This window comes from Nesoenas mayeri (genome assembly GCF_963082525.1).
Source record: "Nesoenas mayeri genome assembly, chromosome: 1".
Lineage (NCBI taxonomy): Eukaryota > Metazoa > Chordata > Aves > Columbiformes > Columbidae > Nesoenas > Nesoenas mayeri.
Window position 1 is genome coordinate 134363962 of NC_137541.1, and position 23951 is coordinate 134387912.

General features: G+C 37.5%; 1 protein-coding gene across 1 annotated transcript in view; it reads left to right on the forward strand.

Annotated features, from left to right (window-relative positions):
* The window catches only part of ROBO1 (roundabout guidance receptor 1), a gene marked incomplete at both ends in the record, with an annotated part of 525263 nt that extends 501566 nt beyond the window's left edge, over positions 1-23697 (forward strand). The window contains 9 exons of the mRNA XM_080358300.1: positions 1301-1636; positions 4090-4197; positions 6493-6637; positions 6948-7199; positions 10999-11408; positions 13148-13300; positions 21068-21376; positions 22644-22843; positions 23674-23697. Of these exons, the coding sequence (XP_080214426.1) occupies positions 1301-1636; positions 4090-4197; positions 6493-6637; positions 6948-7199; positions 10999-11408; positions 13148-13300; positions 21068-21376; positions 22644-22843; positions 23674-23697 (1937 nt within the window). The remainder of the gene's footprint in view (positions 1-1300; positions 1637-4089; positions 4198-6492; positions 6638-6947; positions 7200-10998; positions 11409-13147; positions 13301-21067; positions 21377-22643; positions 22844-23673) is intronic.
* Between the last annotated feature and the right edge of the window lie 254 nt (positions 23698-23951).

Sequence of the window (23951 nt, forward strand, 5' to 3'; positions counted from 1 at the left end):
CAAGTAGTATTTTATTTCTCTTATTCAGGAAACATTTCTCAAAAAAGATGTATGTATTAGGGAATATTTTTGAAATTGAACATCCTCTGTATTTCTTTTAGTATAATGGTCAACTCCCAAATTCTGTACTTAGTTTTGCTTAGCACCCTCTCCAGTAGATTAATTATGGCCACAGGTAATGGAATGCAGGTTTTGGATCAAACTCATTAGCATAAATACCACCTATTTTAAAAGAGGAAAACTATATTCCTAGTGGTTGTTGCGTAATTATTGATGCATTAATCAGCTGGCAAATGAGAATTGTTTGCTTAATGATCATTGAGCACTGGTTTTGCTAAGCCTTCTAACTGCCAACCCACAGACTGTGTTACTCCATTCAGTATTTTTCCAGTGGACTGTATATGGAGAGGAAAAAAAGTGTGTGGAGCTGCTGTCACACAGAGGCAAGAGACTGGGAAAGGCAAGCACACGGCTTCACACAGCATGGCCAGACCATCGGTGCATGTCTGATTTACTCTGTGCAATAAATGGTGATATCACAATGCAATAACTATTAAAAGAATGAATTCATGCTGTTTATGTGATATGTATTTAGCATAGAGGACAATGGTATTACTTATTTTGCAATATCCAAAGTAACTAATAATTAGCAAAAATTCCAGAGTGCTTTCCTGTCTTTTTGTTTCAAATCAAAATATGAGATTGTACAAGGAAACAATTATCAAATAAAGTCTTGCTACTGAGTATTCAGTCACCTTTCACATTGTACTCTTTAATTCTGTTATGTGTAATCATTTTTCAGTCTTTTATAAAAATCTGTTGTATCTCTCTTATTCTTATCACAACTACAAAAGAGTCTAAATGCTGTTTGTTCTATATTGACATGAGATGACTGTCATGTTTAGTTATTCTCATTATTAGGTTTTAGTTGTTTTTTCCTTTAAATGCAAATTATCTTAATCACAGTTATGGATTGGATATCTATACCCCTTTGAGAATAATGTCTAAGAATGTAAATGTTTATATGGCCACTGTAGAAAAAGCCCAGCAAGGTAAGTCATTGTAGGTGCAATTCAGAAGGTCTGAATTTACAGTGAATGAAAGCAGCGAACACTGCTTTTGAAGCAGTAGCTCCTAAGGTAAATAATATTCCATAAATTATTTAGTTAATTACAATATCGCTGCTTCATGGCTGCAAGCCATATAGTTATGCACTAAAAATTTTTTAAGGGGAATTTCATTGAAAGTATAGTGTAAGCGAACAGAATGACCTTTTCTTTTTTCTTTCCTCTGTGGTTAGCCGATTGTATAGCAAATTACAACAATCAGCTGGACAACAAGCAAACAAACCTGATGTTGCCTGAGTCAACTGTATATGGTGACGTGGACCTCAGCAACAAAATCAATGAGATGAAAACCTTCAATAGTCCAAATCTAAAGGACGGAAGATTTGTCAGCCAGCCTGGGCAGCCCACTCCTTATGCCACCACTCAACTCATCCAGTCAAATATCAGCAATAATGTTAACAATGGCAGCGGGGATACGAATGAGAAACACTGGAAACCCTCTGTTCAGCAAAAGCAAGAGGTTGCACCCATACAGTACAACATTATGGAGCAAAACAAATTAAACAAAGGTGAAGAGCTTTTAGCTTGTTTCCTCCCTTTAAGCATCAGAGGAGTTTTGACCTTCTGGTGCTAGGAGTCTAAAGCTTTCAGGTTCAGCAATTACAGACTTCTGTGGTGCTTTTAGATTTCTCCCTCTTCAGATTTAGATATCCACAGTTAGCAGTGTCAGAAAGTTAATTAGCACCACAATAACCTTCAGATATTCAGTTTTTAATAAAAAAAAAAACCAGGCTGTATCTTTAGAAAAGAGTTAAATAAAATACATTTCCTATGCATTTGAGATTAATTTAAATTTAATAGTAGTTAAGGGATTGGTTAGGACAGAAGCCAGATATTTTATTCATCAGCCAGATGCATGGTAGTCACATTATACTCTACCTTAAATTTTAAATAGGTCAACCCACTCTTCCCAGTCGTGGATGGAGACTAATTAAATCTACATGTTCATGTAAACGAATGAAATTTTGCATATCAGACTCTGTAAAATTCTATTGTGCTGTACACTGGGGACACAATTGAAATGATCCAATTCATTTTAGACTTGTTCCTAGCAAGCCTTCAATTCACATATTGAGAGGCAATGCTACCGCACACAGTTTTAGAAACTGAATTCCTTTGTTACCCTGACTGAAGTCTGTGGATCCAGAAGCTAAAAATAAATTGATTTCAGTGTTAACGGGAAACATCAGAATGTACATTTCTGGCCTTGAGGGTACATTTCTTTAATATAATGTGTGGGAGTTGGAAGAAATAGGTATGTGATTTCTTGCTAGTCCTCCAGGCTACCATGCAACCTCTTTTAATAACCTGATTTGCAAAACTGTATCCTTAGGAACTGGACCCATTCTAACTTGGAACTTTTTGCATGGATTGTTGTAACTCAAGTGATCGCATAGTGATAAGTTATCCATAAAAAGATACATTTCATTACAGGAATGTTGATTGCTCTACCGGACCCATCTACTCACAGAGGAGTTCAAAGGGCAATATGAAATCTGACACCTTCCCTTGACATAAACATGTCCAAAGAAAATTCAATTTTTGTGCCTCCTTACTAGAGGGTGAAAGCTGTAATTTTTTGTAATTATGTTTTCTTTCATGAACTGTGTATTACATATCTACTTTGGAATTAAAACATGTTTGGTTTTTTTGCCCTCAAGGATACTGCATCTTTCAAACTGTGTATATTGCAGCTGCATATTCTCTAGCATATTGTAGTGTGGAAAGGCCCCCTTAAAGCATTGTCTGCTGACAGTCATATATACATATCTCAGAGTGTTGATTTACTGTTTATCCTCTGTGTAAACATATGCAGTATGTAGGGCTTCAGCGTGGTCTCTGGAATGCAACTAGGCTGAGAAACTATTACAGAATACACTCTGGTGTGGAATTTATCATTTTGCTCTTTTTCCCATGCTTATATTATCACAAACATTTCTGCAGCAGATGGGGACTGGATTCATAGTTTTGTTTATTTTTGTTTTGATTTGGTATTTTATGAGTCAATATTCTGATCTTGGTTTTCTCATTCCCTAAGTCAAAACCATCTTGCTGATGATTATACCTATAGCTTTTGTGATGGGAAATAACCGTTTTGATGAGTTACATGCTGTGCTTCATTGTCACTACCTTATGCCCAGCGGTTCTGTTTATGACACAGTTTTATTTGCTTTATGAAGAGTAACTCAGCTCCTTTCTGTTCTCTGTAAATTATAATTTCTTTTTGGCATGAGAGTACTGTTTTGTCAGATGAGAATTTTACTTCTGATAAGTTTTACAGATCTGGTTGCCAAATCTAGATTTAAAAGTAACATATGTATATCAAGCGCTTTGGAACTGGAGAAAGAAGTTAACAGCAATAGGCATTAGCAAAAAAAAGGCCCTGCCTGTAGCTAGAACCTGCATGACCCATTATAAATAGAAATCTTCTTGGAGCCAGCAGACCTTAAACAAAGACCTCCTCTGTTGAAAACCAAATTCAGTGAAGCTGCATTGTTGCTCCAGCAGGTCATTCAGCTCTTGTAATGCAGGGCTGACTCCTACGTGGGTTTGTCACCTTTGAAATACAAAAAGTCGCTATCAAAGTCCATTGGCTGCCCTGCATGTATAAATTAAGCAGAGACCATGGAAAATCAATCAAGGTGGCAGTCGGTTCATATGCATATCCTATATGTATCCATTGAGACTCAATCCTTGCGGAGGCATTGTGTCAGCCCTGTGCATAGGATTTTATTTTACTCCATTTTTGCTGTGGAGCTACTAAATTGCCATGATTTTCCTTAAACTTACATTTAGTGATGAGATAAAAATAAAATATGATTATAGGATGATTTTCCTTTCAAAAAATCAGTTTGTTTCTTTCTCATTATTTTCAGGAGATCTTACTTTGTGTTACAAAGCAGATATATAAAAGTAAATCTGTTTCTGAAGGATTGCATTAACTATACTATCAAACTTGCAGATTACCGGGCAAATGACAACATTGCTCCAACTATTCCGTACAACCAGTCATATGACCAGAATACAGGTGGATCCTACAACAGCTCGGACAGAGGCAGTAGTACATCTGGTGAGTCTCTACCTTGTTTTCCAAACCGTAGCTTTTTTGGTGTTTAGAGGCTCTAGCTGTAGATAGCACTAGTTACTGGGCTTATAGAAGGGATGACGGGAAGGGACCCACTGACAATAATTTTTTCATTGTTTTTAAACTAAAAACATGCATTTTATGGAGTAGAAAAGCATGCGTGCCTAAATACAGTTTATCTAGATTTCAGTGGCTATATGTCAAAACTACTGTACATCATTAAAATGTAGTCAGTAAATAATTAAAGTTAAATTTCGTTTCTCATTGGCATTTCCTGTGCAAAATATATAAGTCCTTTGTAAAAATCTTGAAATAAGACAGTTTTTTGTGCTGGAGAATGCTGACCAGGGCACTGAAATTGTATTTTGTGCTTTGGAACCACAGAATACAGTTTAATTCAAAAGTTATTGCTTCTCATATTGTACAACCTGTTCACTTTCAGCTTTGATTTCTGGTAGACGTATGTGAAATGTTCAGAGCTAAAGCAGAAACTACACATAGGCTTTATCGTAAGTCTGATACTTGGCCTATGTTCATTTACATCAAGCCAATTGTACGGTGACTTATAGTCACAAGCACCATTCCCTGGACTTTTTATCTACTAATAAAAACAAGGGCTTTTGTGTTCACCTTTTGTTCTACTGTTGCCTTTGGTAGCCTAGTTGCCTTAATGCTAAGCTGCACTCCTTTTTAACTGAGTTGACCGAGGCACAGCAGAGGCATAAACACATAGAAGAGCCGGCTGTGCCTTTGGGTGACCCAAATTCTCGGTGCCTGGGGTGAGGTAAGCGCAGCTCCCAGTTCTCCCGGCTGCTCAGGGGTGTTCATTTGGGAGCTAGCCTTTTGCCTGTTCCTGGGTCTACAGCATCGGGATGTGGTGCTCAGCCTGTGCTCAGTGCTGTTAGGAACAGAAATTCAGCTTGATGCATCTCAGGGCTATGAGCCCATGCACATTAAAAATGAGAAGATGGTATTCTCCATGCTGACACCTGTTATGGTTATTCATAATGCTTAAAATTTATAGTCTTGTGCCAAGTACTCTAGCAGGAATGGAGCAAGTTGAACAGAGTAATAAATTAATTGTGCTGAATCAAGTATATATCATGGCACTTAGGGTAGAGAATGATGATTGCCTCAGGATAGTTAGGGTCTTGCTAGATATACTGAGATGCCAGAAAAATAGTTGTACCTAGCTAAAACATGTTAGTATCTGGCAGCTAATGTGGGACAACAGTAAGCAGAACTACTGTCCATAAGAATGGAAAATCTGAGACAGCAGAAGTGAAAAAAATAAACTTCCAAAGTCTCACTGCAATATATTCAATCATGTGTACAAGGCTTAACTATGATAAAACCATGCCTCAGTTGAAGAGAGAAATGTAAAGGATTCTAAAACATGTTCAAAAATATGGTGATTTTATCTACAACTAAAGAAGAAACAATGACAAAGAGGGATAAAAATGTATACCAAGGAACAGGGCTAGTGTCAGTTCTGATCACAGCCATATCCAAAGTTAAAATTCAAGACCACCTGAATAATGGGTCTTATTCAAAGTTATTGGAACTGTTAAAGCTGTATTGTTCTATGGTGAGCTATAATTTCCCAGTAATAGTAGTTGAAAACATTTGTACCATACACCATCGATCTTCTTTTTTCTTTTTTCTGTTATTTTAGTTCTCCTAGCAATTATTTTCAACTGCACCTGCCATTTAGACTAAAACTAGTAATTTCATTGTGCCTAAAATGTTTCAGTGGACAAGTACAAATTACATATATTCAGTGACTTAATGCAACAGTGGAACTTTAATAGATCATATCTGTATCATATTGTATTTTAGGTTCAAGCAATTAAATAGTATAAAGGCACTTTAGAAAATATGTCTACAGCTCATTTGTTTTAGATGATAATCTCTAATGTAATTAATAGAAGGAGGAAGCTCACTCTTAATGACATTGCTTGTAAAATTCACTTACGGTTTTATCACATTTTGACTATTTATTAACAATTCAGGTTTTGTATCCCATGTGCTTTTTCCATGCAGTGCAAAGTTACTGGTTAAATTCAACTGCTTAAAAATATAGAGTAATTCTACGAAGAAGCTACAATTACAAATGAGTGTAAAAAGGAGGAATGCTAGTTTATTCCAACTCAGGACAACAGTAAATGCCCAAAGAGTTCAAGAGGATCTGGGAGAGACTGTGATTATTTTGTTTTTCAAAGTGTAGCGGTGAGGAGATACTTAAAAGCATTACAAATGTGTATTGCTTTTTACTCATAGGGAGTCAAGGGCACAAGAAGGGTGCTCGGACCCCAAAGGCTCCCAAGCAAGCTGGCATGAACTGGGCAGATCTTCTTCCACCCCCTCCCGCACATCCACCTCCTCATAGCAATAGTGAAGATTACAGTCTCTCGGTGGATGAAAGGTAAGAAAAATTAGTACATCATCCATGTCTCACTTTAATCACTAGTTAATTGAACTATAATTTGCCCTACAAGCTGGCAGTAAGACTGTCCTTCACTAGTGTTCTGGTGCTCCTCATCTAGCTGTAGTGTGGCTATTTAGCGATCACTTACTGGCAGTGGTTTACATCCACTCAGTACATGCTTACTAAGCTGTTTTCAAGAGCACATATAACAATGTTGTTTGGTTTTGTTTTTGTTTTTTCCTGGGCTATTTATATGTGTATCAGATACAGTAATTATGTCTTTATTTTCTTAAAAAATTAATTTTAGCTATGACCAAGAAATTCCTTGTCCTGTCCCACCTGCAAGGATGTATCTGCAGCAGGATGAGCTAGAGGAGGAGGAAGAAGATGAGCGAGGTCCTACTCCACCTATCCGAGGAGCAGCTTCCTCTCCAGCCGCTGTCTCCTACAGCCATCAGTCAACTGCCACCCTCACCCCCTCTCCCCAGGAGGAGCTCCAGCCCATGTTACAGGACTGTCAGGAGGATCTGGGACACATACAGCACCAACCTGACCGGAGGTGTGTCAATGCGAATGTAGCGAGGGAGATGTGACGAAAGTCATCCTGAAATTTCTTGCTGAATTCAGTGAGGCCAAGATTTTCCCCATGATACTTATTCTGTGAATATTTAACTTCTAGTCTGGAATGCTGGAACTATTTGTAACCTAAGAAATACGTAATTAAGTTGGTTTATTATTATACCATGGAAAGAAATGCAGTATATCACTTTACGGTACATACAATGCTGACACAAGTTAAATTCACAGTCATCAGGATATTAAAGTGGTATCGTTAACACAGCTTACCATATAATTACAGTTCCATTGTTTCCAATAGATTTACTGCATTATTACCATAAAATAGCATGCATTATTTCACAGTAACTGTGCAATTAACTTGTCACCAATAGGTATGAATATATATAAATATATAATTTATATAACCTATAGATTTTCCTTTTCTCATAAATCCTAATACAGGAAATTATTGCATGCAAAATCTTCTTAACATTTCCACCTACCCTTATTTAAAGGAATGACCAATATTAATAAAGATAGATATTTCTTACAGGGAAATTTTGTTTCTTCTCTGAGTTGCTTTTAGTACAGACTATTTTGCATATACACTCTCACAGCTTCTCTCCCATAAAACGGTGAATTCTGAATGAGGCTTTTTATGTATGATGCTTACTTGTCTTGCTTTTTGTTAAGAAGGTACAGCTTTTCCATCCCAAATTGTTTCTTTTATTATTTTTTTCCTCCAGTCATTTGCACATACTGTTTATTACCACAAATATACACACTTTTACCTGCAAAATTGTCGTCATACTTTCTATTGGAAGTGAAATGCAGGTCTATTATTATGAAATGAATCTGATCTTGACAAGTAGACTGAAGAATTTTTATTTTTTTTTAATTAATATAGCTTACTGGACATTTATGGGTGTATTTTCCAGAATGTTTTTTGAAAAGTTGATTCATTTTTATGTTTCCCTTTTTCAAGTAAGCAGTTGTTGTTAATCTCTCTTTTTTTAAGGGCTTATCTCTGTTTTTGCTTCTGCTCCCTACTCCTACTTGGTCTGCCTTATTTTGTTTTCTTTGTTCTGCATGGCAACACTTCTTGTACTGTGTATCTTCTCCTTGTTTGTCTTCCTGAGTTGTTACAATCACTCCTTTTATTAGTGGGTGGCCAATAATGTTTTCCTGTAATTTTCATTGACACCGATACGTCGAGGCACAGAAGTGTTCACTTTAATCACTGAAGTTTTCTGGGTTATTTGGAGGTTAAACTATCTGGACACTAATGGGAAAGGGAAATGCTAAGTGAGCAATGTGTTGTGAGTACCTTTCCAGAGCCTCAGCTACCATGTCTTGAAAGGTGGGAGACGTGTACTGACACACAGAATGTAGTAGCCATTGGAGCAGATGTTTGCAAACATGCATGACCAGCAGCAGCTCCCTGGAAAGTAGAAGGTTTGCTCAACACAAAGACTCATGGCTAGTCACCATAAATGTCATAAAAGTAGTGACAGAAGTATCTGGAAGGATGTTCCAATGTAAGCTCCTAGGTCATAGAGCTTACTCATTGAGATAACTGAAACAATAAAAAGTGTAGTTATTTTTCCTACAATGGTTAACTCTAACTTTACTGAAAGTCTTAGAATAGTTAGTGACTACCTTTGGCTTTTTATTGTACTTTTTCAAACGTAGTTTCTTTTCTTTTTGCTACATCTATCTTGTCCGTTAGAAGATTCACCACAGAATTCTTTTTACTTGATTTGTAAGGCTTGGCTGCCTACCTTTTCCATCTAACAGCACTGATATGACCCATGATATTGCTATTTAGGAGTTGGATGCACTGTGCTCAACAGCTGTAGCCCATTCTGGAAGGGGGATTTCTGTTTTGGATACGGTGTGGCAATACTTTCCAATTAAGAACACATTTTGAGTGGTGCCTCTCTGTATTGTTTTGAGGGATTTTGTAAATGGTGGTTTCATAATGAAAATCATGTCTAAAATACTATTTGTCATACTTCTTATTAGCTTTACTTGTAGCTCTGCTGAATATTATCTCAGTTTCTGATCAGAACCAGGCATCTAGAACATGATTCTAGTGGCGATAGTGTACGGTAATGTTTCTCTGTTCAGTCAGCTTGCTAGAAGTATAGCAAACTGAAATAGAAATCTGTGCTCTGGAAGAGCAGACAAGCAGAGAAAAAAAACGAAGATTTAGTGAGTAGCAGATGATGTCAATGTTGAAGCGAGAGGTGGGACAGAAGACAATGTCACTGTTAAAGTGAGAAACACTGCATCAGATAACGTGAAGGAAGTCGCGTTAATTCTGTGTGCCCATGAACCAGCTGCTCTCAATTAGCCTGTCCTGAAAGGCTGGCAGACCAGCTATATTTTCAAGCACCCGAGCATATTTTGTAACTGGTTGCCTGTCTCCTAATACCAAAACCTAGAGAATACGAAGACTGGCAAATATATTACAAGGACAGTTGTCACAAGAGCTTTAAATTAAGGCAGTGGAACTTTATTGGGCGAAGTCTAGTCAAAAGCAGGTAGAAATTCCCATGCAGCAATGGCTTCTAGGATTTGGGGGGAGAAAGGGGCTATTAAATGGTTATTGGGTGTATGTCCCTAACTGACCTTTCTTCATTCCATTCAGTACTTAGTACAAGTGGAATATAGTGGCTAGATGATGAAGTCCAGGGAGGTTCCAGTTTGTTCATCCAACAAAGCATTAGGTTTTTCCTTGCTAAACTTTCCTTTCAAAATTAGTAAATATTCTGATTTATTAAAATAAAAAAATTGCATCCTCCCCAAAAGAAAAGATTTAGTTTATGAGAGTCACCTTTTGTCAATGAGATAATAAGAGGGAAAATCAACAAAGGAAAATTACTTTGGAAATTTTTTCAAAGCAGACTGAAGTAGAAATTCCCGGTAAGCAAAGCCAGAATTACAGTCATTGCTGCATGAAGTGTTGCTTCCTATCAGACAAATGGCAATTAAAGAGCATGCCTGTGGCCCTGTGGAGAAAAACTGTTGACGATGTTACTCTTTGGGACTTTTGAGTGAAGTATTAACTAACCTGAATGTTGATGTCATGATATCTAATACTTTGCCTCCTCAAGCTGGAGACACCATTACTGATGATTTAAGCTCAAAATAACTGAACCCATGCATCTGTATGTATTTTGATATCCTTAAGAGCTAGAACTAATGTTACAGTAGAGAATTCTTTCTTTATATTATCAACTAAACCAATTTAAAAAATAATAAAATTACAATATCTCTTTTCATATCTTTCTGAATCACTGGGGTGGCTGGAGGGAAGATAATATTTATGGAGCAATCTGGATAGGAGCATCTGTTGACATTGATAGTTTCAAGCTTCTAGAGCGATATATGGACATTTCTTTTGCTCATACTCTTGAGGGTGCACAAATTTGTTTACATAGTCACATGAACTGTTACCACCTTTTTGCCTAGCTGTACATTGTGCTGCTTCAGGAAAAGGATCAGCTTTGTGCAAAATAAGCTGATTTTCATAAAAAACAGTGATAAAGGAACCCTATTAAAAAATCAGATTTCTTTGCGGTAGATTTCAAACTGCATAGCTCTCAGTTCTGATTTACAGCAAAAGTAGAAAGTAAAACAACAAACAGCCTTGAACCTTTCAGATATAAAATTTGTTGATTTAAAAAGGCAAGTCAAGCTTATTGAGAAATAAAAGAAATATTTTCATAAATCTGCTGTTTCCTCTGACTATGTTATGTGGCTTCAGTTCTTCTTACCCTTGTATGTTTATACAGACGTCAACCTGTGAGTCCTCCACCCCCTCCAAGGCCTATCTCCCCACCACATACCTACGGATATATCTCAGGACCCTTGGTCTCTGATATGGATACTGACGCACCAGAAGAGGAAGAGGATGAGGCAGATATGGAGGTTGCCAAGATGCAGAACAGAAAGCTCCTTTTGCGTGGCCTTGAGCAGACACCTGCCTCCAGCGTTGGGGATTTGGAGAGCTCTGTAACAGGGTCCATGATCAACGGCTGGGGTTCAGCCTCCGAAGAAGATAACATCTCAAGTGGGCGGTCCAGCGTTAGTTCTTCTGATGGATCATTTTTTACCGATGCAGATTTTGCACAGGCTGTTGCAGCAGCTGCGGAATACGCTGGCCTGAAAGTAGCCAGACGTCAAATGCAGGATGCAGCAGGAGGTGAGTTTGTCCTCTGTTTGACGGGAGAAGCAAAAAAATGGCCATTGTGAAACGTATTCATCGACAACCGCTCCCTGGATTCCTGTTGTTCTTACAACACGTAGAAATTCATGAGGGGCAGTCAATTTACACTAGTGGAAAAGCCAGAAAAGGAGTTTTGGTGAAACAGCTCAAATAAATTGCTGCTCTACATTGTTCTTCATAAGTAGTTCCTGATTTTTTGATCGCATTGATTATTACTAAACCTCAGCCTTGTTGGTAGATTTTCACCAGAACTGAATGAGAAAAAAAAAAAGGATTACAGATTTCTATCCTTTTCCATAGTATAAGGGTCCCAGTGTTTTCAGTCACTCTTCATGAGAGATTTAATCCCTCTGTACTGAAATGTCCAAATAAATAGCAAACCTTTGCAGTCATATTTCCACTGGATTTGAAAAAGATCATAATATAATTGTTTTCCATTTTTTATTTTGTTGTTATCTTTTGGAGAATGCTGTTCAAGCTCTCACTGCAGTATTGTTGATGTGAACTGGATTTGTGCTGGCTTCATAATTTGACAGCTGTTATTAGTTGCAGTTCAGATTGTAGATTATGCATATGCAGCAAGGCCTTATGCATATGTTTCTTCTTATTTTTCTCCTAAATCATCACTGGACCTGTGAAATACAATATTTCAAATATTTATTGATTCACAACATACTGGTTGCTAGCAACACTGATGTATACAGGTAATCAGTCACCTGACTAGGCCCAATGTATATTGTTATAGTTCACCTAAGAATAACATAGGGTGGGATGCAGGTTTCAAGCAGATCCATGAATGTTCTGCCAGTCAATCTGACCTGGAGAAGAGGTACTCTGTCAGAACTGCGTCCACCCTGACTCCACAGATTTGCAGCCTTCCTCCCATTTCTGATATCCTCTCCCAGTTAGAAGTCCTTTGTTTCATTCCAACACAGCTGTTCATCATGAAGAGTGAGAGGGGAGGTAATTTAGTAATTCTGGATGAAATCCTGGCCAACTGAAGTAGATGGCAAAACTCCCATTCATACCCACAGGGCCAGGATTTTATCCATTTTTTACATATACATTCATATAAATGTGTGTGTGTACATTTACATATATTTAGAGAAGGTCTTTTTATATCCCGTTACTATTACAAGTAAATAATTTTACAATAGCCAAGTTCATGTTATGCGGTAACTTTTATGTATGGGTTGTACCGATACCTGACTACACGTCTCAAGAATGTGACACTTCCTATTTGCAAATAAGCTGTCGTACATCCCCGATGCATTCCTGGTAATTCGCTCAAAACAAGACCTGCTGGTGACTTGTTCTGCTCATGGCGTGAGTGGCCTTGCACTGCCCAAGCTAGGGGTCGTGAAACTCCTTTGGGAACTGAAATATTTTGTTGATTCTGGAAGGGAAGAGGCTGCCGGTGCTCAACTGCTGGTGGTGTTCAGCTTCCTGGGGCAGGAACTACCAGCTATCAAACAGCTGGATAATTTCTGTGCAACTAAGCCAACCTGCCTACTGACAGGGTAGCAAATGCTTTGATTTAGTTACAGCTCACTCTAAAACTGATGATAGGAAGGATGGAAGTTTTATTATTGTTCCACCAGCATATTTTCAGGTTTTATATAGCTAGGTCATTCTGAAGTGAAGAAAGAGAAAGTATGAAAACATCTTATTTTAGATAAGAAGAATAATTGCTATTGTTCTCTAACACTTTCCAGGCCGTAGACATTTTCATGCGTCACACTGTCCTAGACCCACCAGCCCCGTCTCTACCGACAGCAACATGAGCGCTGTTGTAATACAGAAGGTCCGACCTGCCAAAAAGCAAAAACACCAGCCAGGACATCTGCGCAGAGAAGTTTACACAGATGGTGAGTCCACTGAAATGGGTGAACACGTCAGTGAACCTTTCTAAATATGCATTCAGCGCGTGCGTGTGAAATTTTTCCACAGAGATAACATTATGTTTCAGAATTCAGTGATTTGTGTTTCCTGTTGCTAAACACACTGAACAGATTAATCATTTTAAATGCCTGAGTTCCTTAATATTGCACATTGATGCTTCCACTCCAGAGCCTTGCACCTGTTTTCTGTAGTGTCCTAATCGGCTAATTACTGTCATTATTTAAGAGCCCAGATAGCATAAATAGTACAGTCATTGAGAATAATATGTAGTTAGGATTAAAATCTTCGTTCACATGACTGACTATTAAAACCTTCAGAATGTATCTTTCCCTGAAAAAAAAAACGATTTACCATTCAAATGCTGAGCAACAGAAATCAATGAATTTTAATCCTGACCACAGCATTGTTGCGAGTGGTTACTTTGTGAGTAAAAGCAAAATCTAATCATCTTCTCTCATGCCTTCACACACAATATCAACTCTTGCTGCAAAGGTAGTGCTGGCATTCTCCTGGGAGCGCAGGAGGATAATGCAAACATTGTGATGTTGTCCAGAGAGAGCCTTTAATGAAAATGCCTCAGGTGGTGCAGCTTTTATTAAAGCACTACTTTCCAGTTTTATAAAACAACCCACGGCCTTTGTTGGAAATTCATGTAAGATAAATTCTCCGAGACTTAACCCATCTTGTCAAGTTTGCTAAATTTGCTAATGGCGGGGAGGGGAAGGAAGGGCATCATTCCCCACCTTCTGGTTCTCCGGAACAACAATCTGATTAGGACTTTCATTACCAGTCTGAAATTTTTCAAAGAGGAACATCGTTTGCCATTATCATATGAAAGCCTAATATTATAGATCCTTATCCAGGGTTACAAGAAGGGAGTTTTGAGCCACTTCTCCCTGTGATTCCTGCCACTTGATGAAAAAATTTAATACAAAGCTCACAGCACAATGAGCAGAAGTAATTTAGCAATGAGTGGTTGTCCGTGCTATTATCTATACTTTATTCTGAGTATTTTTTCTCACTAGCATCTATCTGATATTAGGCTGCATTAAATACTGGCATGACACCGTGCACCTGGGCCTCTTGGCTTATGCCCAGGCCCCTTCTGTCAGTGAAACTGAGCTGTTGGAATATTATCTGATTTCAAGAGGTTATTGCAGTGGTTTTGTACATGTTTGCTTCTGTGAAAGGACAACACAAGGTGTAAATCCCAAAACTGCACCAGTAATCTAGCATTTTTGAGACCCTTGTAACGGCATTTTGCAAGATTTTGTGGACATTTTATGAGCTTTTGTTCTCTTGAAGAGAATGCTCTTAACTGAATAATTGGCTGAGAATCAAACCTCAATACAAACACAACAGCTAGGACATCAGAAATAAAATCTGAACAGGAGTTTTATGTGGCCATTTTCATCTAACACAGGAATAAATAAGAGATAGGCCTGTATTTGATGACAGGTTTTTGTGAAAGTAATTATACAAAGTTAAATTGTAGAGCATTGTGGTTAGATATTGCAATAGATTTGGCAACCATGATCAATATTTGTTTTGTGTTATATAGCACCTGCTTACTTCAGCATATTTTCTAATTAGGTAAGAATTTTCGCTAACCTGTTTAGTGTGCAATATAGTGTGGTCATTTGGGGAACAGCAAATTATGGCTTTAATTTCAGCAGAACTAATAAAACCCAGTTCAAAGGTTGAAGGGCTTGTTTGTTTTTGATTTTTTTTATTATTATTATTATTTTTTTTTCCCTCCATACATTTGCATAAGCATATTTGGAACCTTACTGAAGATTCTAACCATTCATTTTAATAGCCACATCTAGTATATTGTCCCTTTAGAATTATCTATTCAATTACATCTACTGATTTTTTTCCTTAAGTGAAGAAAAGTGTTCCAGAGATGTGAATGAAACATTTAAGCACAAGTGACCTTTCCCAGATATCCTTACGTCTTTCTACTGGCTTGATGTTACACTGTTATTTTTTTTTCTAAAGGAGTGCATTATACAAAGATTTTCTTTTTTCTCCTAGTGGGTGAACATATGTGTGCTTGCAGTAGAACAAAGGAGATATTCTGAATTTAAGCATTTATTGGTGGCCAGAAGCACTGAATACTAAAAAGAGAAGAATACGTTGCTTCATTACCTTCTCAGCCTTTAAAATGGAATTTAATTTCACATATAAAGAACTTTCTACTGTTCCCAAATTACCTGAATTAGTATTTGTTAGCAGTTTCATGAATTACCAGTCAATGTCATGGAGCAGTGACGTTATTGGCTGGCAGAAAGGATATATAAATAAATTAAGTCATTGCATGAATTGCTGAAAATGCCAAGAGTGTTTTCAGCAGCCAATATATGAAAGTATTAACAAATTCTGTATTATTTTTTCTTTATACAGCAAGGTTTGTGAAGGAGGTAGGTACTTCTGAAAGTAGCAGTAAAAGGTTTACTACTACCCTATTTTAAAGAGAGTGCCCTCTGATCTACTCTGTGTTGTTGAAGTAGTAATGCTTTTGTATTTTCTGCTTGCATTACTTCAAATCAGTTTCTCCTTTATGTGGAATGTGATTTCTGCTCAATTGTTTTGTTCATTGACAGTCATCCAGGCGGAGAAATGTTCTCCATATTTGTTGCTAAAAATCTTTGCTCAGTAGGTGGCAAGGATTAAAATGTATGAATTTTTAATTGCTCTTCATCTAGCCTTTTAGAGAGTTAACTACTAAGAGTGCATTACAAGAACCAAATAACAGATGTCTCCTCCTTCTCAACCTTGCCTGACCTACTTACATATTTAATTTAAGAAATCTAATTTTAAAAGAATATTTATGTCTTTTCAAAAATTATATATATGAAATCATCTTCTGAACTGTCTTAAGGTGATTTAGTAGTAATTACAAGCCCTCAGAATTGTAAGCATTTGGAAAAAAGGATAAAATATACTTTGTCATTGCATCGATTCAGTATGTCTTTCAGTAGAAATTGCGCTGTTGATAGTTCATATGAGATTTTAAATCCTGATTCTTTTTTGAACCTCTGAGTGACAGAGAAAAAAAAAAATCTAGCATTTTCACAACTATCTGGTTGAGACTGTAACTGAGTTATTTAGCTGTGTTATCAGTGACATGATGTTAGGGCAGCTGAATTTCTCACAAAAGGCAATTGAATTTCTGCCAAATATTTCTTTGAATTTTCGCTTTGAAATGTTGAGCTGTTATGCATGCCAACACCATTTGTACTTTTGTCTCCCTCTGCCTGTGCAGTACAAAATAATCTACTCTGCACACATTTCAGCAAGGTAAAAAATAAGTAGGAATGCATTTCTTACCTCTGCTAAAAAACAGCTATTTATTGAATTATAATAATTTTCAGATACCTGTTCTCTTTGGAGTCCTTACTTTTGATTCCACTGTGAGATATTTTGTAAATGTTCTTTTTGATACTCAGGCAGGTTTTGTGAAGTGAAAATTGTTTTGATAAAAGCATTACATAAATGAACATAAAGGCAAATAAACCCTACAACCTAAAATCCCACTGCTTTTATTGTGTACAGTTTAAGCCATGTTACTTGAAAGAAAAAGCATGAACATAACTTTAGTACATGAATGATCGTAGCTGGGGTTATTATGTAACTAGGAATCTTAAATGATCTTAAAGCTTTACTAAGTCAGGAACAAATTTGTCATTTGCATGCCTGCATGAATATGCAGTTGAAAATAATTCACTCTGTATCTTCCCCAATATTGCATCAAATCTATAACTCTGCTCTTTTCTTCAGGGCATGACTGTAGAAATCTACACCCCGATAACGCTGAAAAGATAGAGTTGCCTAATAAGGCCTAATTCCCTCATTTGTCACTACTTACAATTCATCTTTTTGTGATTCTTTCTGTTCACTTCAGTTGCAAACTAACTCAGCAGATTATATTTCCCCACTGGTGTTTTGCTTATTCCAGTATTCCTGTGTATGTTCTCATTTAGAAAATTTTCATCGCTCCCTTCAAAAGACAAATACAGAAGGTTTCCCCTGTAGGCTGCACTATGAATCAGTATCCATTAATTGTTTTACTTACGTGGGAAGCAGTACAACAGTAATACATAGACATGAATGAAACATGTGAGCACAGCTGACCTTTAACAAATACCTCTGAGTTCTTTATATTGGTTTGATGTTGCTTTGTGATTTATTTTTCATTCCTCACAATGGAAGCTTCCATTTTCCTTTTAATAGCAAGTGTGCCAGTTTGTACTCGAGGAGGCAGATTAAATCTGGATTTTGTCTGTGATCTGAGCTGTTAAAATAAATACCACAGGGGTGTAATAGTGTTGACCTCTGAAAAGATTTTTTTTCCTCTGTGAAAGATTCTTCTCAGCGAGGAGTAGTATGTTATAATGAAGATTTTTGTAGTTTCCCTGCAGGTTGCAAAAATGTTCTCAAAAAAGAATATCGCTTTTCTTTAATTATTACTGTACCATAGAGCTACTGGCATTTTACGAAACTTTTTATATCAATGCATCTTTCTTTTCCATAGTCAAGACTTAACACCACTTTGTTGGTTGTCCTGTGTAGCTGGGTAGGATTCTTGAATAAAGTAGTTTGTTCCAAGTTGTATTTTATACGCTACAGGAGAGATGCTGGTTCCTTTGATATTCAGCCAGTGCATCGCGGTGCCACAGCTGTTGGAGATTGGCTCCAAGGGTGACTGAAAAGGCTGATGTTAAGTGTCTGCACTCCCTTTACATCAGCAAGCTCAACAGAAGGGCTATTCAGTGCTCTGATAACTTAATAGAGACAGTGAGTGGGGAATGTGAGACGCGATATTGCATGAACAGCTGTGGTTCCAGAAGCCTACGCTTTTGGGTTTGAGTATCTTCATCCACATACAATTCGGTGTGTCATTTTCTGAGAGAAGACATGAGAAGGATGCTTTCCAGAGGAGGGAAGGTATATCTTGAATCTCCTCAGGCTAAGGATGAGTTTATCTTATTTTTTAAATCTTGACCAAGTTCTATAATCACTAAAAGTGTTCTGCAAAAGATAGGAGCCATCACCATCTCCAGCATTGCTTTGAAGGACAGTTGTTGTGTTTGATAAGTTTCGGGCTGGATCTGATGCGGTCTGATGCACTGAGCTTACAAGGAACAGATGACATGCTATTCTGAAGTCATCACACAATTTTTCACCTTATTGTTGAGTTGTAGGAGGTTATGTACTCCTTCAGACCAAGAGTTTTTTGAGAGATACTGACACTTAAGCTCATATGGCTATCAAGCCCTGTGATCCAAATGTCTACATGTGTAGGCACATATTGAATTCAAGCATCTATAGGGCTGGGCAGCACAGTGAAAGTGATTTGGTTCGCTCTTTGGTGCCTAGAGCTTATGGGGCATTTTTAGATGCATAGAGGAGGTAGTCTGAATGCTGCTCTGATGTGCGGAGTTATGGAGTTTCATTGCTGAGGTTGTGTTTCGGACAGAGGTTAGCACTGTAAGCTATGTTTTTAAAGCATTGTGGATAAAAAAAAGAATGCAACGTAACCGGTCTGTGCTTTCTTGCCAAAAGCTGTTGTATTTAATATCTTATTGAATCAGAAGTTGCCTCTCCATTTTCCAGTTTTAATTCTCTCAGTTAAACAAGTCCAGTCCATTTCCCACAGATCTGTCTTTTTTCCTCTTTATAGCGTAATAATTCCCACTCCGTAAGTAAAATTATTTTGAGTCAGCCACCTAGTATATTCAGGCTTCCAGCTAATTTCCCTTATGCCTCTCAAGTTTTGGAAATGACAGTACTTTTTCTTAGAAGACATCTGTGAATGGTGGGTGTTAAGTAGATGCTTAAGTTAAGTGTCAGTATTCAATTGTTTACCTTCCGCTACTCTGTAAAACTCATGTTCCCCAAACCATTAGAGTTTGAAAAACAAACTACCCTACAAAGTTTACAAAGAATATAAGGCCAGTTGTCCAACTTGTTCTTAGCTAAGATGAACAGAAGGAAAGTAGTTTCTGTGTTTCTTGTTAAATGGATTTTGTCCCTTATTCAAGCCATAAATTGGAACAAGGAGAAGTTTTCTTGGTTGCTTGGGGTTTTTTTTTTGTGGTTTCCCTCACCTTTTTTGCCGATGCTTGGTTGGTTTTTTTTTGTTTGTGGTTGGTGGTTTTTTGTTTTTTAGCAAGGCAGTGAAGTTAATGCAGCAAGAATGAATTTACAGGTCTCCTTTACCTGAAGAATGTTCAGCCTTAGGAAATTAGTGTTATGACATCTTTCTTCCTCATCATCCCATTCTAGAGAACTGATCTAACTTCCAGTCCTATTTAAAACAGGTCAGGGGCAATTCCAAGTTATGTCATCAGTTTAACGTGGAGGATGGTGCCCAGTAAGCCTGCATAGAGCACTGAGTGCTGCATTGCTTCACCTTTTCACAAGGCTAGGTCAAGTCATTTGCGCTTTGTGTCACTGGAAAACTTCTCAAAAATATCTGGCGTCTGCCATAACTGAATTTATAGGTGTATTTCAGATGACTATTTTATTTCTTATTCAGGAGTACTACCTTTATTTTTGGCACAATTTAGTTAATTTTCAGTTGAAATGTTCTCTTGAATAGGCTGTGAATTAGCTGTATGTGTAGCGATGGTGTTTGAAAAACACAGCTGCTCCAAGATTTTTGTGGAAGCAGAAGGAATGAATACACACGATCAGAAAATGCTGAAGTTACATTTTTTAATAGTTGTTATTTTTTTTAGCAATCTCACTTGAAAATATTAACCTCAGAAACATCTTCCATGTCTCACTTTTTTCAGCCTCTTGTTCTCTTACACACTTGTGATTTGTTCCTACAGCTTTGTTGTGAGCCTCTTTTGTATTGTCACTTCCTTGTTTGACTTTTACACTTTTTTTCCTTCACTTTTCATATTCCACAGAGCGCTACTGTATCCTGCTGAAGAGTCTACACATTCTTAATGCAGGAATAAAAAACTTTGACTAAGTAAAACATATGTGACCCTTATAAATACTATTTAAAAATATACATGATTTTAGAACTACTTCAGCTGTGCTAACTTGAGAGAAATTCACAAGTCTTGTGTGTCATTTTAGGGTTTTTTTTGTTCTTCCAGAGAGCTTGTTACTTCGTTCATTGAGTGTGGATTTTTGTAACATCTTGTAAGATACCCAGAGACACCAGAGATATGTGTGTTAGATTAACCTATTGTTTTGAAGGAAGAATGCAGTAATTAATATAGCTTATCCTTAGGTATATCAGCAGTGCATCTGAAATGCATTCCTACACCCCAGCCAGCTTGCTTTAATGCTCAGACCACTGAAGACCTGGAGTAACTACAGCACAAGCTGCTGTGTTGAATGAACTAGGGGATAAATATCAGCCAAGATATGTTAATATCTTTAATTCTGTGTTGATGTCCATAACTGATTTATTAATATCCAAGTACCTAATTTTCTTACAGCTTTTTGTAATGATTTTTAAGAAAATACTGTGTTTTGAAAAGGCAGTGGGAGGTTTTTACTTTGCATTTTTGAAGTTCAAGCTTTGGGAAAATACCCATCAGCAGTTGTAACAGTAACATAATAGTTTTTTTGGGTGGAGAGAAAAGGGCAGAGGGAAGGCTAAAAGTGAAGAGGGCATCTCTTTCTTCGGTGGAAGTTAAATATTATTTCTTAAGTTTGTTGGTGTATGATGTCATTGTAATCATCATTCTTTTTCAACTTTGTAGACTTGCCACCCCCTCCTGTGCCACCTCCAGCTATAAAATCACCAACCGCCCAGTCCAAATCACAGCTGGAGGTGCGGCCGGTCATGTTGCCAAAACTTGCTTCTATAGAAGCGAGGACAGACAGGTCTGCGGAAAGGAAAGGAGGCGGCTACAAGGGGAGGGACGGGGTGGAGGGGCGACAGCATTCGGACGTGCGGACAAATTCTGGAGAGCGGAGAGAATCACAGGAACAGCAGAGCGATGGGAAACTGCGAGGAAATAAAGCACCAAAACGAGAAGCCACACCAGCAAAAACTCATCTTCCTCAAGGTTATTTTGCATGCTCTGGTTTTAATAAAGTATTGTGTGTTGGTCATAGGGAAGAGGCAGCTCTTTCCAGGTCTCTCACAACGACAGTGTAAGTGAAGTTAGATCTGCTGAATTGTCACCATTTACTGTAATTATTTGTGCTAATACAGGTCATGATGCAGGTTCTCATTAACATAAAATGAAAACAAAAGCTTATGGAAGACATAGATTTTCTGTCTTGTTTCCCTTATGAACCCATCATGCATTAAAGCTAGCGCTGAGAAAGCTGAAACAGAAATTTTCCACAAGAGCTATAAGAATCATTATCCTTGCCTCTACCATATATTTATAGTCTAGCTATGTCTAATCTATCTAGTTATAATCTAATTTACAAGGGAAGCGGCTGAAGTCAGATAGTAGATCTATAAGTCAGATATTTAACTTTTCTACCAAAGAACTGGCACTTGGCCCATTTTTGTCTATTTGTAACCCTGGTCCTGTTTAAAAAATAAGAAAGCCACAGTAGTAAGGCTTTAACTGTTAATACTAGCTGATAACAGCATTATGTGGATCAGACCTGGTCAATGGAATCTCTTCTTTATGGAAGCTGGTAAGATTACTGATTGATGGAACATTAATTTGCCAAGTGTTCACCAGGCTTTTCAACACAGATTCATACAAACGCCTGGTCCTTTCTTCCTACAGATATCCAGGACCCATATGAGGGGTGACTGAGCACTAATTTGGTTAAATGGGCATACTAGTACCAGATTGGTATTGATTACAGTGGATTACTAGAGAGAAAAGTTATTACAAGTTTACCTTAAGGGGATGGTGCTGAAATTTTAAAACATGCCCACTAATTTTGTTTCAAACTCAGTCTGAGAAATACAGGGTCTAATATTTAGATGCAGTGAGCTCCTTCCAAGTATCATGCATATATTGTCATTTCCTCCTAGTCAGTCATATTGAAAATTTACTACAAGGGTAATTTTTTTCTTTATTTTCCTGTAGAACATAGAGCAGTGATCATAAATTTAAATGAAGTGGACAGTAATCATGAATTAGTTTTTCTGTGGTGAATGTTACCATGTGAACACTATAAATTTCCTCAAGAAAGCTTCTATAATGCTATTATGGAAACAGTGCATTCCGTATTCCGGTCAGGCATCACTTTAGACCTACTGAGGATCATAAAAAGTAAAATAAATCAACTGCAGGCAGAAATTTTAGGATCACAGTGTCTCTGGGCTTGTAAACATAACAATGTATATATTTAATTATACAGAGGACATCCTGCCATATTCTAGACCAACGTTTCCAACATCAAATAATCCTAGAGATCCCAGCTCCTCCAGCTCTATGTCATCAAGAGGATCAGGAGGTAGACAGAGGTCAGATCAAGCAAATATAGCTCGAAGGAATGTTGCAGAAATGCAAGTACTGGGAGCATATGAACAAGGAGAAGAGGAAGAAGAAGAGATGGAGGTAACTGTAGTTGTACTACTGAAGATGACTAGAATAAGACTATTTTCTGTGCTTAGACAGATGCCAAAAAAACCCACTTTGAATTAGAAATAGTGCTCTTCACAGAAACGAGTACATTAATCTGTTTAGTAACCTCATGCCAAATCCAAGAAAGAAACTGTAAGAATCTGTCAAAAAATGTAAAAAACAAGTAGTACGTAGCATAGTATAACTGTCACCACAATAAAGCCCAGGGAACAGAACTTTTAGAAATACAGTATGTAAAAGTGCACTTCACATTATCCAGATTGTTTCAAAAGTGAAAAGAAGGCATTATAGCACCTAAGAATGCCCTGACATTGCCTTTCATATTTTTTGAAAGTTTATAGTTCTAGATTTTATTAGATATTAAGGCATGAACTTTTTTTTCTTTTTCTTTATCTGCTTAACGATATTAATTCCATTTAAATCCTGATTGTAGAATGGGTGTCCAACATGCAGTCATGTTGCTGCATGTAATTCGAAGTAGTAATTGTTATTGAAAAGTAACAAATCTCCAAGAAGTATGTGAAAAAAACTTTAAATAATGAAATCTAACGTGTAGTCATTTTTGTGCTTTTTTTAATTACAGGAAACAGAAAGCTGAAGACAACGACATGTACTGTAACAGGCTTTTAAAATCTAATCAGAAAAAAAAAAAATCACTTAAGATGCCTCAAGTCTGATGATATTTGACGCCAGAAATAATGTTCAGTGCAATCAGAGTGTACAATTTTCCTTTTTTTTTTTTCTTCATGCCATCAAAATGCTAGTTTTTCTTTTACTCTTTCTTTGTAAACCCTCTTTATTAGGAACGGCCCTTGCCTACTCCGTAATGTTACATGCATCACCTCTGCTGCCCAAGAAGGCAGGTGGGCTGCTCTTGGTGGTCCCTGGGCCAGCTGCTGCTTCAGGATTAGAGCAGGAGGGGATTGCAGAGCCCAGGAGCCCACGGTTTCTCCCCAGCGCGGCGGTGCTTGGCGCGCTGCCCGCACACCAGTGAGCCGATCCATAACGTTGCAAGTAATGCGGCATTGATCAAAAAGGTCCCCCAGGCAAACATCATGCAGAATGTTCTTTTATTCCGGGG